At 48.5% G+C, this 13,810-nt stretch overlaps 1 protein-coding gene across 4 annotated transcripts; it reads right to left on the reverse strand.

Moving 5' to 3' along the window:
- Window positions 1-3,104: 3,104 nt before the first annotated feature.
- Window positions 3,105-13,425, reverse strand: si:ch211-256e16.3 (kelch-like protein 20). Of its 4 annotated transcripts, XM_056287965.1 has the most exons (12): window positions 13,288-13,366; window positions 12,645-12,930; window positions 11,696-11,830; window positions 11,414-11,605; window positions 11,097-11,240; window positions 10,676-10,862; window positions 9,884-10,030; window positions 9,516-9,644; window positions 8,011-8,187; window positions 7,683-7,829; window positions 7,357-7,522; window positions 3,105-3,964 (listed from the first exon to the last, which is right to left on the reverse strand). In XM_056287965.1, the coding sequence occupies exons 2-12, from the start codon at window positions 12,906-12,908 to the stop codon at window positions 3,796-3,798; spliced, it is 1,857 nt and encodes a 618-aa protein (XP_056143940.1). In that variant the 5' UTR covers window positions 12,909-12,930; window positions 13,288-13,366; the 3' UTR covers window positions 3,105-3,795. The 4 variants fall into 4 exon arrangements, with proteins under 4 accessions (XP_056143940.1, XP_056143942.1, XP_056143941.1 ...); XM_056287967.1 differs by lacking the exon at window positions 12,645-12,930 and having other exon boundaries at window positions 13,288-13,425; XM_056287966.1 differs by having other exon boundaries at window positions 11,747-11,830; window positions 12,645-13,351.
- Between the last annotated feature and the right edge of the window lie 385 nt (window positions 13,426-13,810).

Below are 13,810 nucleotides of genomic sequence, written 5' to 3' on the forward strand. Positions count from 1 at the left end.
GGCAAAAAAAAGAATGAAAATGAAGTAATTTTTTTTTGTCTCTGGGTGATACAGAACAATCCGTGATCAAAAATACACACGGTTTTACTGGCTGTTTTTTGCTTTGGTTTGTTTTATAAGGTTGTCCCTTGGTAAAGAACATATGATAAGGCTGATGAAATGAAATAAACTCAGTAATGGTGTAAAAAAAACATCTAACACGAGACAGTGAAGGAAAATAAGCAGTGTGATAACATTTACTGTTCCGGATGAAGTTATCACTGTTACTGCGACACTTGGTGGCGTGGCTTTCAAGTCCCGATTTGTTGGTCACTAAACTCTCCTGACAGACACCGGCCTGCATCTGACTGAGTTTCAGACTTCATGGCCATTAAGCTTTTTGACTTCAGGAATAACTATTGGTCATGGTATCTAATAAAATAAAATTGGTACCCTACTACTACTTTCAGCTGCTCCCATTAGGGGGCGCCACAGCGGATCATCCGTCTCCATCTCTTCCTGTCCTCTGCATCGTCCTCTGTCACACCAGCCACCCGCATGTCTTCCCTCACCACATCCATAAACCTCCTCTTTGGCCTTCCTCTCCTCCTCTTCCCTGGCAGCTCCATATTCAGCATCCTTCTCCCAATATACCCAGCATCTCTCCTCCACACATGTCCAATCCATCTCAATCTTGCCTCTCTCGCTTTGTCTCCAAACCGTCCAACCTGAGCTGTCCCTCTAATATACTCGTTCCTAATCCTGTCCTTCTTCATCACTCCCAATGAAAATCTTATCATCTTCAACTCTGCCACCTCCAGCTCCACCTCCTGTCTTTCCATCAGTGCCACTGTCTCCAGACCATATAACATAGCTGGTCTGACTAGCATCTGACTAGGACAGCACGGTGGCCCAGTGGTTAGCGCTGTCGCCTCACAGCAAGAAGGTCCTGGGTTCGAACCCTGGGGTTGTCCGCCATCACCATCGGTGCCATGATGTCCCAGCTGCATGGGGGAGTGGAAAGGCCGATTGCTTTCGCCTCCCGAGTACTCGGCCCCACAGAACAGAGGTACTCAGTAGGGGAGCGAGAGGCTCTAGCGTGCCTCTGGGCCTGTGAACGCTGGCACAGGTACCTTTATGGATGCAAATTCACCTTGAGGGTGGACCATCAAGCTCTCGCCACCCTCCTTGCCACATCAGGCACTGGCCACAAACCACTCCACCTTCACCGTTGGGCAGTACAACTATCGCCTGCAGTTTGCGCCAGGCCGGGACAACGTGGTGACTGACCTGCTATCACGTTCGATCCCCAACCTACCCACACCCCTGGTTCCAGCCTCTGAACTTGACCAGGCAGAGCATGACCTTGTCCAGCTTCTCCACACACCCCTTCAGGAGACGACGTCACTGAGGGAGCTCCAGGATGCCTCAGCAGCTGACCCTGTCCTCTCCTCAGTTTCAACGTACACCAAGCAGGGCTGGCCCGCAAAGGTGTCGGATGAGCTGTCTCCCTACTTCTGGAGGAGCTGGCATGCTGGCATGACACTTGTGTTGCCGGAGGGCTCTGCACTGTGGTCCCAAGTGCCCTTCATGCGCGTGTCCTTGCTATGGCACACGAGGGCCACTTGGGCATAGTTAGGCTCAAACAACAATGCCGGGACCTCGCATGGTGGCCAGGGATCAAAAGAGACATGGAGAGCCTGGTCAAGGACTGCACTGCCTGTCTGCTCAGCAGCAAGACCAGGGCTCCGGCCCCGCTCCTGCTCATGCAGCCCCTGAACTGGCCGTCCCAACCCTGGGAGCATCTACAACTCGACATCTGCGGCAAGTTGCATGGGGTACCACACCACGAGCGGTTTCTTGTTGTGACCCATGACCTCCACTCTAAGTGGCCAGAGGTGACACCTGTGGGCTCGGTTACTGCCAAGGTGTTAATTGATATTTTAGACTCCCTGTTCTCATGATGGGGTTCTCCCAAGCAAATCACGACCAATAATGGGCCCCAGATGGTCTCACACGAACGGTCCTCCTACCTGGAAGAGAAAGGGAACCGCCATATTCACACAGCTTTCTATAACCCAGCTGCTCATGGGGGGATGGAACGGCTGAATCAGTTCTTAAAGAACGGAATCAGGGCGCAGCTCGCCCAAGGGTGCACGTTCAATACCATGTCTCCTCCAGACACTGCTACACTATCGCGCCACCCCACATGCCACCACTGGAGTCTCCCCACCCTCCCTCATGCTGGGACGGGAGCTGCAGCTACCTCTGGATAGGCTCCGCCGTGCCCTGGCCCATGCTCCAACTCACCCAGTTCAAGCCGCAGTCAACACACGTCAGAGCCACAAGAACCAGTTCAACCCGACACGAGCCAGGCCTCCTGCCATTGCCGCTTACAATCGGGTTCGGGTCTGACGACCTCACCGCGACAATAAGCTACAGTCATTCTGGTCAGATCCTGTCCAGGTGAGCCGACAGCTCGGCCCAGCCACATTCGGGCTCATTGATGGCACTCGCAGGCATGCTAGCCGCCTGCACAAGGTACAGTCCCCTCTTGGGCCAGGATTGGGTGCGGCCCCTACAGACGCCCTACCAGCCTCACAGCTTGACACCTCAGCAAACCCCAGTCCCGCTGCAGCTCTACACCTCAGCCCCTCCTGTCCAGCTACGAGTCACAGAGCCAAACCCTGAGGCTAGTGCTGCAACTGTGCCCCGCTCAGCCCGTGCACGTACCCGGCCTCGTGCACCTGCGTGACTTTGTGACCGAGTATCACACTTCGGTTCTTGTGTGTGTGTGTGTGTGTGGGGGGGGGGGGGGTGTCACGTGAGAAAAGGTAGTTAGTTGTGTTGATTAAATGGAGTACACTCCAACTAGCGCGTCGCCTGTCGTGTCTTTTTCACAACATAACACCACCGTCTCCAAACCATACAACATAGCTGGTCTCACTGCCATCTTGTAAACCTTGAAGCAGGAAGCATGTGCCGGTTTGCTGGGGGGGGCAACTTCTCAAACGACATCTCGATTGTGGAAATTCTGTGAGTATCGTTTATTGTTTATTTCAAGTACTTTCAATTACTACCCACCTCTGGGTACAGTACAATAACAGGCAGTGAAGACATTTCGATTTTTTTTTAATTTTATTTACAAATCACTACTTGCATACAGTTAATTCTTTACATTAGCGACGCTCTAACAGCTCGAGTCACAAGAATATTCTTGGGCTCCATCTTTTGATAAGACAAAATATTTAGTGATTTTTATTTAGCTTGAAAGCAAAATGTCACAGCTGAACAAGTCCCAAATAAATATAGTCACACAAAAAAAAAAAAGATACAAAAATACTCATTTTGGCTGGGAAACTCGTGGATCACAGATCTGCAGTGCGCCAACATCCATAACACAACACCCCGACCATTTCCACAAACAAAACAGAATGAAGAAAGAGTTCACTGGTGGACGAGTCATTGATAAATCACAGTAACCATGGATTCACGTGGGTCGACAACAGTTTCAACCGCCCCCGTCCCCCCACAGCGATACGTTACCCATGTAAACACACCTGACAAGCTGCCAACAGATAAAAATGTGCCTATGGTAACAGCGAGATTGTATTTCGGAGCCCTCGAAAATAGTGATTCACCAGATCCAGGCACGAGATGGCACCCCTGCTCAGCCGTCCGCTGTCCGGTTCTTTGTCCCGGAAGCGCTGATCTCTCAACTGCCGTCCCGTAAGACAGCAAAAGGAGCCTCGGAAGGTTGGTCGGGATGCCTTTTCGGAAAAAATGGCACCCGAGAGCTTTCCGTCCGTCCTTCCCTCAGTTTAAGATAATCGTGTTGGCGGGCGGGCCGTGGCAGCTGCCCATATGGGCGTCCTTCCTCAGCTGGAGGGAGACGCAGCTAAGCCAGCTGCGGCTAGTGGGCATCTCCCCGACGAGCTCCCACAGATCAGTCTCGTCGCAGTACCGCTCAATGGTATCATGGTACCTGAAGGGAAAGGGAAGACCCGACTAGGACATGTCCATAACACAGTCGGCTTAAATGACTGGTTCGCTTGTTCTGAACCCAGACCCAATTCAAAGCATCTTGTGTCATTGTTTTGAAATCATCCATCCATCCATTATCTGAACCGCTTATCCTGCTCTCAGGGTCGCGGGGATGCTGGAGCCTATCCCAGCAGTCACTGGGCAGCAGGCGGGGAGACACCCTGGACAGGCCGCCAGGCCATCACAAAAAGTCACTGACTGCTTTGGTACTGGATTAACCCACCACCTTCCTGAATCTTCTTGGGTTCCAGCATAGTCCAATGCAGCAAATCGTTTAAGCTTTCAAAAACTAGTACCGTATTTCCCCGGACTACAAGTCGCACGGGATTATTAGTCTCAGTCAGCCAAAAACGAGATTGTGAGGAAAATAAAAAAAATTTTCGGGTGTATAATTCGCATTTATATGGTGGTACCATAGAAACTGAATGACGGTAGCACGGACTTCCCAATTCAAATCAACGCAGCAGGATGGTCAGAGCCGCGGCAGCCGTTTGAACCACTGCCATTGCAAAGAACTGTGACTGTTGTAGCGGGGGACTGGATGGACGGAAATACCTAGTCTGTTTTATATCTCTCTACATGGTACCGGACCAACTCGACTCGACCTTTTCGGAAAATACCGGCATTTTGGTAACTGTTACCACTTTTCTGGTACCACCTTTGTCGAGGTTCGAAAAAAACTGGAGCGGGTACCAAAACCAATGCAGACCAGCTACGCTGAGGGGGTACTGAGGGGCTACTGTTACGGTAATGGAAAACGACATTCTGCGAGTCGAGCCGGTACCATGAAGTGGAAAAGGGGCATTAGATACAAATGGAGACTTGTTAGCGTGATGATTTTTATGTTAAATTAGTTTTTTTTTTCTGTCATCCTAAACAGTTTGCCAGCCTTACTAATGTTATCCCAAAACCATTCTTACTTTTGGCCAAAGGAGGAGTCCTACACACCAATTCAACAGCAACACTGCCAAATCTGTACACTGGAGAATTCCAGTTCCTTGATAAAAACATGTAACAGGCTGATCACACAGACGCTGTCCAATGACTTATACTCAAACCAATTCTTGACTTTGGAGACATGGACCCTGCAAATGTGCTAAGATTAAAAACGGACTTCTTACATTATCCCCTGCTACCCGATGCTACGGAAGTCCATCCATCCATCCATTATCTGAACGGCTTATCCTGCTCTCAGGGTCACAGGGATGCTGGAGCCTATCCCAGCAGTCACTGGGCGGCAGGCGGGGAGACACCCTGGACAGGCCGCCAGGCCATCACAGGGCCGACACACACACACAGATTTTGAGATTTTGTTGTTTCTTAGCTTACCAGTTGATATTTACATGATGAGAATGGAAGTCTCTCTCTCTCTCTCGCTCTCTCAGCCCCTCAAAGTACTCCTTCCACCTTCTCAACACACACTGCTTGCTTGTCAGCACATTTCCATCTCTATCCTTCATTGTCCTAACCTGCTGCACATCCTTCCCAGCTTGGTCCCTCTGTTTAGACAATCAGTACAAGTCCTTTTCTCCTTCCTTAGTGTCTAACCTCTCACACAACTCACCATACGCCTTTTCCTTTGCCTTCACCACCTCTCTCTTCACTTTACGCTGCATCTCCTTGCACTCCTGTCTACTTTCTTCACCTCTCTGACTATCCCACTTCTTCTCTGCCAACCTCTTCCTATGTATACTTTGCTGTACTTCCTCATTCCACCACCAAGTCTCCTTGTCTTCCTTCCTCTGTCCTGATGACACACCAAGTACCTTCGTAGGTGTCTCCCTCCAGTGGTTGCCCAGCCATCCGGCAACTCTTCACTACCACACAGTGTCTGTCTTAACTCCTGCCTGAACTCCATACAACAGAGAAGAATTCTGGAGTGAGTTGGATCCTTGGCTCTACCTTCACGCTCTTCTTCTTCTTGGTCTCCAAAGTCATCCTACAGACCACCATCCGATGCTGCCTAGCTACGTTCTCCCGTCACCACCTTGCAGTCTCCAGTCCCTCTCAGGTCACACCTCCTGCATAAGATATAGTCCACCTGTGTGCACTTTCTTCCACTCTTATACATCACCCTGTGTTCCTCCCTCTTCTTGAAATATGTATTTACCACAGCCATTTCCATCTTCTTCGCAAAATCCACCATCTGTTCTTCCACATTTCTCTCCTGGGCACCATACCTACACATCACCTCCTCATCAACTCTGTCCCCTTCACCAACACGCCCATTGAAGTCCGCTCCAATCACCACTCTCTTCTCATCGAGTACCCTCTCCACCACTTCATCCAACTGACTCCAGAATTCTTCTTTCTCTTCCATCTCACACCCAACTTGCGGGGCATATGCGCTGATAATATTCATCATCACACCTTCAATTTCCAGCTTCATATTCATCACTCTGTCCGACACTCTCTTCACCTTCAACACACTTTTTGACATACTCTTCCTTCAGAATCACCCTTACCCCATTTCTCCACCCATCTGCACCATGGTAGAAGAGTTTGAGGGAGAGTGATAGAAACAGAGGTAAAACAACAGTGAACCTCAGACAGGCATTCACTCGATGGAGCGAGCTCCGGTGTTGTATTGAACTCGGTTTCCCCCCCTAGACAGACGAAGGCGTTTGCATGGAAAGGTTAGCTATCAGTTACTATTAGGTTTAGGTTGGGTTAGGTTAAAGTTCGGTTAAGGTTAATCGAGTGTCCCGGTGTTGTATTGCACTCTGGCTAGGAGGACACAAATCTCAACGGGGAAACAGAGTTCAATACAACACCCGAGACTTGAGAGGTTTCCAAGCCGACATTCAGTTGGCATTCTCTCTACTGGATCAGTAAGTAACACAACCTGCCCGCTTATTAATACTACCGGATGCTTTACTCGGCCTTTATCACAGCACTGAGGTCGCGGTTTCTAGTTCAAATTGGGATTCTCACGGTTGTTTCATGCTTTGGCACAGTAGCCAGGCTGCTAATGAACAGACAGCGATCCGGCTCTTTGCGACAGCGGCGCAAAAACAGAAACGCTAGGGGGCGAAAGTTGAGAAGTTTTCTAAAACCACTTTAAATAAACGAAGGCTGTCCTGCCAGCTTTCGCTTTTTGAAAAGGAGATATTAAGGTTTTTGAAGACCTAATTGCCGCAGTGGGACCAAGTTCAGCAAAGTTTCTCAATCCTGAATCAATCAGCAAAGTTTTTGTCTGTAGGACTCCAAATGATGCCTAATGCCCTTTTCTTATGAGGTTTGGGTTCAAAAGCAGCGTACCTTCATTTAAACCATAAAAAAGCACCTTGGATGCAAAAGCCTTTTCCGGTTTTTTCAGAATCAGCCGCTCACCTGTCCCAGCCCTCCTCCCCTCCCAGCACATAGATCTTCCCATCTACCACAGCTACACCTGGCCGGTATCGGCGTTCCTTCATGGGAGCACACATTGTCCACTGGTTGGTCTTTGGGTTGTAACACTCCACCTTGTCAGTGTTCTCCGTTGATGCATGCCAGCCACCTTAAAGAAGAAGGGATAAGACAGACAATAATAACCGACAGCCATCAGCAGCGATGTCCCCTCAGCAGAATGTTTAATGTACTTGCTGCTCAGTGGAGGGCACTTATTATGTTTATATTCGTTATATATAGAACCATGTGGTATAAAAAGGTGCAAGTACCTATAACGTAAATCTTTCCTTTCAGAGTACAGGCCGCTGAACCAGAGCGGGCGATCTGCATAGGAGCCACCTCTGTCCACACACTAGTTTTAGGGTTGTACACTTGGGCCAGATCTGTGCCATCACCATCTTCTAAAACGGCACCACCTAGGCCCCCCAAAGTTTGATTGGTAGACAGAATAGAAATCCACACAACACAAACATACCAGGAAGTGCCAATGAATTGGAATGTGCGGTCATTTGTGTTTATCCAATACCCTTTATAAACAACCACAATCTCAAAAAATCCCTGTTTAACTTTCATGTACGTGACCCCTGCATTTAATACCGGTAACATAGAGGAGTCCATCAAGGGCCACCACGGCAGGGCTGGTGACTGCCATCTTGACAGACTCCATGAACTGCCAGGTGTTCGTGTGGGGGTCATAGCACTCCACCGAGTCCAGGCGAGAGCGACCCTCCCATCCACCCACTGCAAACACATAGCCATCAAGCATCACCAGGCCTGCGAAAAAAAACGAGGCGATGAGAAAAATATCAAAATCCAAATCAGGGAGTTCAAGAGCACAACCTTTGCCAATTATGCCATAAGAAGGTTGGTTAAGTGTAAACTGAATGACACATGACAAAGTACATACTGCATTAAAGTAATGACATGCGGTTATTACAGGAAGGTCAAACAGTTCATCTGGACACAACATTTATTGAGATAATCAATAAATGTTGTGTCCGTTTCATCACTCATCTAAGTGACCTCTTCAGTTTCAACCGACTGCAGGTATCCCCACCCTTATAGACAATACAGTGGCATAACGACTGAAACCAATGATTGATTTCATACGCAAATTACTGTGACCATGAACTAGACTTACAGAGGATTTGGGAATAGTTGCAATTACAGCATTGTAAGATGGCAACAGATGTACTCTTAGGCCCCCCTCCTCAGTTCAGGGATTGTCATTCTTTCTTCACATAGACGGCCTCTTTGACTCCCCTTTCGAACCAGCGTTTCTCCTTATCAAGGATGTGCACATCCTCGTCCTTGAAAGAGTGGCTACTGGCCTGTAGATGGTATAGACTAAAGAGTCCTGGCCTAACGGGTTAGCTCTTCTGTGTTGTGCCATCCTCTTGGCCAGCGTCTGTTTGGTTTCCCCAATGTACAAGTCACAGCAATCCCCCCACCACTTAACAGCGCACGGTATATTGCTCCGTTTGTGTCGGGGACCAGATCCCTGGGGTGGACTAATTTCTGGCGCAGTGTGTTTTGGGATTGGAAAGCAACTGAGACGCGGTGTTTGTAAAATACGTGTCTCACCTGTTCCGAAACTCCCACCACATATGGAATCACCACCGGTTTGCATTTAGGCAGCTGTTGTCTTTCTCCTCTCATCGATTGGCTGGTGCACTGTTTGGGCGCCTTCCACACTTTGACAGATGCCCAGTTAGGATAACCACACTTAACCAGGGCCTGTTTAATGTGGGATTTCTCCCCTTCCTTGGCTACTGTGTCAGTGCGGGGGGACCAAAGAGTACATTGCTGTGATTGCAACTATTACCCAATGCTCTGTGAATAGTACACATTGCCAATGTAACTCTAGTTAATGGTCATGGCAATTTGCATATGAAACCGACCGTTGTTTTTGGCCGTTATGTCACTGTATTGTTTATAAGGGTGGGGATACCTGCAGTCAGTTGAGACTGAAGAGGTCACTCAGATGAGTGATGAAACGTTACTCTCAATAAAAGTTGTGTCCAGATGAACTGATTCAACTTTCTGTGATTTCCTTACCTGGATTATTGAGTATGTATAAAGACATACGGTTATATTCTCACCCAATTCAGAGCGAGCTACATTCATGGGCGCCATCTCTATCCATGAGTCAAAGCAGGGGTCATATCGCCACATCTCCCGGCTAGCTGAACCATCAGGAAATTCCCCTCCTGCCAAATACAGAGTAGAGCCTATAGATGGGAGAAGGACAGTATTACAGCAAGACAGAATCAGACAGATGGCTTAAAGGAAACTATGGCGTTATCAAATATCAATATAACCAATAGCTTCTACAGGGGACTTTTCATTCCCACAACATGGTTCAACGGCAGCTCAATTCGGAGGGGGCACTATCTGGATTGGAAACCTATCATTTGATCCCGAATTCATTGGGTCTTTAATCCAAATGACGTCGATATCAGCGTCTCACCTGACACGACAAGGCCATGTTTGCTAACAGCGAAAGGCAGGCAGGCCAGATTCTTCCACTGATTAGTCACTGGGTCGAAGCTCTCGACGCTGCGAAGCACCACCTTGTCATCCTCTCCTCCCACTGTCACGATTACTTCGGCTGTCCCTGTTGCCATGGAAACAAGGGGGAGGAAAGAGTCGTGAGCCGAAGGGGACGTGTTGGTTTCAAAGAGACATTAACTTCATTAATGAAAAAAAAGGACCAGCATGCTGGTCATTGGGATGCATTTTGTGGCCTATTTAATACAAGAGACAAGATTTTAATAGGCAGTGTTAAGGCATGCGATGGCACAAGCTAAATGTTACTGAATGAAAAAAAAAAAAAGCCAGAACAGTGATGATTTAAGAGGACTTCATCATCAATAAACTATGCCTTCAATAACTAAAAACATAATTTCCCCTTGATTTTACGACGACAGTGTATTTTAATGATGACTTGGCTCAGCTGTCAAACTGCCCATCCAAAGTTTCCTGTGTGTATGTAAAAAGAGACACGACGGGCGTATCTCTTTCAGAGATTTACAACAACATATTAAAGCTTCAACCAAAAAACTGTATCTGCAACAACAACCGAGCAAAACACTAATGAACACTAAACAGAAAACCTCGTCTGAAAATGAACTTGAAGAGTCAACGTTAAAAAAAAAAAAGAACATGTGAAATAAAGAAACTATAATAACATAACCCCTTTCATGTGTCTGCAGATGCCTGTGCACGCAGCAAGCATCAGTGTAAATACATGTGGGTTTACCAGTGGACCTGCGTGGCCGTGCCCTATGGCAGTAGAGCTCCCCACGGCGGTCCTTAAGCAGGAGGTAGTCTTTCGCCTCAGAAATGAGCCTTTGGCAGCCTGGATTCTCCCTCACAACATCCAGAGATTCAATCACATCATGGAGGTAGTAGGGGCTTACAAGAGGCAGGCGTATATGCTCCAAGACCTTCATGGATGCACAAAAGGACAAAAGGTATATGGCTGAAATTATCAACATATGCCAAGCATAGACAGAGCCGACACATGCAAACCAATATGCACTAACATCTATGCACAAATATTGAGACAAGCAACTTAGGCTATGGAAAGACTGCTATGATTTTCAGTAGGGCTTCAAGAAATGATGATGAATGGCTCTGGAATGTGTGGGTTGCCAAAAATGCATCCAACTATTTCTGACCTTTTCAAAGCTCTGTTTGCGGGAATCACATTTGTTTAGCCATAACATGGCGGCCTCAAACACCATCTCCTCTTTGGGCACATTAAGATGGTCACTGGCAATAATCTCAGTCAGCTTGTGCGTACACAAAGACAGAAACTCCTCCTGGCGACAAAAGATACAGTGATAATCTGAACACGGCTAACACAATAGACTGTACATGAGACTATTAGATCTGTTCCCATACATTCCCGAAGACATACTTTGCCCCGGGAGCAAAGTATTGCCGTGCACTGATAAGACAACCTTTAAAATATATGGATCCGTTAGTCGCGCACCTGCTGGTAGACACTGTTGAAGTGCTCAAGAATGTAGTCCATGCTGCGCCTTTCCAGGACCTTACAGGAGTGAGCCTCAGCAAAGCAGTGTATCCCCACACAATTCATTTCGTCCATTTGACGCTCCATGAACTGACAACAGGCCTCTCGGACCGCCATGACATCAAGCAGGTTAGCTGCTGCCAGCAGGGCCTAGACCAAGTCAGAGAGGGCTTTAGTGCAGCTCTTCACTGGAGCAAGAGCCAGTGAAGAAAGACAATGACGACAGCGGACACACGTCACCTGGACATTCGCTTTCGAGATGAAGACCTCTGACGTGTACGCGTAGCTCACCAGCATGCCAACCATCTGAGGCTCCACTCCGTTGATGGCGACCCGTTCCTGTCTGGACTCTATCAGGTCGGTGGAGAACATTGCCTGGCAAGATTCAAATGATGACACAAACACATGGTCACTCTACATCAGTGGTTCTCAACCAGGGGTCCGTGGTGTAATTGCAAGGGTTCCGTGAAAATAAAATATCTTTAAAAAAAAGATCCTATGACATTTATAGAAATAGGATTATTTTACTCAAATGTGACTGAGACCTTTATCTATCTAAACTATAAAGGGTAACAGGTCTTTTTTTCTCTAATTACATCTGTTTCACAAGTGTAATTTATTGTATTTTAATAAGAGCTCTCGCTCCCGTTTGCATAAAAATTCTGTTTTGTTACATATATCTGAAAGTTACTGAATACATATTCTGTTTTGTTACATATATCTGAAAGTTACTGCATAAGAATTCTGTTTTGTTACATATATCTGAAAGTTACTGCATAAGAATTCTGGTTTGTTAACTATATCTAAGTTACAACTGAAAGCTCTTATTTTTGCCCCAAAGAGTGAATAAATGCTATAATGCAATTTAAAATGCAGTTTCTACTGTTTCTATCAAATTGCAACCCCCCTCCCCCAAGATCAGGTGGAGGGGTCCTCAGGGTAGATCCAAAATACGCAGGGGGGGGTCAAGGACCCCAAAAAGGTCGAGAACCACTACTCTACATTACAACACGGTGTCCCTCTTAACAACTGATTTGACATGACAGCAAAAGCAAATAACAAAATAAACGCGCATATGAACTCTTGAGCTGTGTCTGTGAGAGCCGGGGCAGGATGACACGCTTCTCGGGCAGCGAGAGTTCAAACGCGTGCCAACACGTGCAGGCTGGCGGGGATGCGCGACGCCCACCTGGAAGTAGGAGCTGAAGGACGCCAATACAATACGGTGGCACGGGAACTCCTGTCCCCCGCAGCAGAGGGTGACGTCACAGAAGGCGTTGTTGAGCCGCAGGCTGTTAAGGCCCTGCAACACCGTGTTGGGGTGCCGCGCCTCGGCGAACAGGTAGTCCTCGCCGCCCGCGGAGACCCCCGGCGGCGCGTCGGCGACGTCCTCCCGAGGCGGGTGAGCGGCGGGCGACGGCGAACTGGCGCCGCCCGGGATAACCTCAGCCATGCCTCACTTCACCTCGGCGAGCCTGTACAGGTCCGCAAAAGGGGGGGGAAAAGGGGTCAAAATAAACGACGGGGAGAGTCACACCGGTCGTCGAGTCAAACGGCTGCAGCCCTCGCCAACACCCCGCAGGGAGGGAGAAGCCGCGCGTCCGGCGGCGCGTCCGCGGACTCACGTCGGCTCGTCGGGCGCGACGTATCTACAAACTAAAGGGGCTGCTCAGCGCGCACGAAGAAGAGTAGGGTCGAGCTCGGCGGCGGCAGAGACGGTGGCTGCCTTTCCAACGAGGTCTGCTCCAGCGCCGAAGACACCGTCCCTTCCACGCAAACACATATTTGGCGACATTTTGCGGTAAACCGCTAGGCTAGAGGGGCCATATTACCTGATCGTCGACATAATCGCGTTAAACAGCCACACGCACACGCCCCGAACGACGGCGCGTTGAAATCGTCCCGGTCTAAGCTCCGCCCACGTCGCGCCTCCCGCCGACCGTGATTGGTCTAGTCTACCGCTAATCACACGTTTGTTTGTGTGTTTGTTTGTCGTCAGCCGGCTTTGGCTTTCGCCGGTAATACTTCGGGTGTAAATATCTGCGCCGCGCCGATCAACGCCGTGTTCACATATTCAGCATTGTGACGCTATTTGCTGTTAGAGTAACACAATTACGGAAACTCGCGCATTAGCGTTAGCCTCTCCTACTTCCGCCTTGCTTTTCGTAAGAAACGCCTCGAGAGAGAGAGAGAGAGAGAGAGAGAGAGAGAGAGAGAGAGAGAGAGAGAGAGAGAGAGAGAGAGAGAGAGATGAATTATCATTACAAATCCCTCATTATCCTATCATTATAAATCCCCCAAAAGCCAAGAGATGAACATAGAGAAGAGTCCCCTCAGACAGCTGGTCCTGACGCT

The sequence above is a fragment of the Lampris incognitus genome, chromosome 10, assembly GCF_029633865.1.
Source record: "Lampris incognitus isolate fLamInc1 chromosome 10, fLamInc1.hap2, whole genome shotgun sequence".
Taxonomy (NCBI): domain Eukaryota; kingdom Metazoa; phylum Chordata; class Actinopteri; order Lampriformes; family Lampridae; genus Lampris; species Lampris incognitus.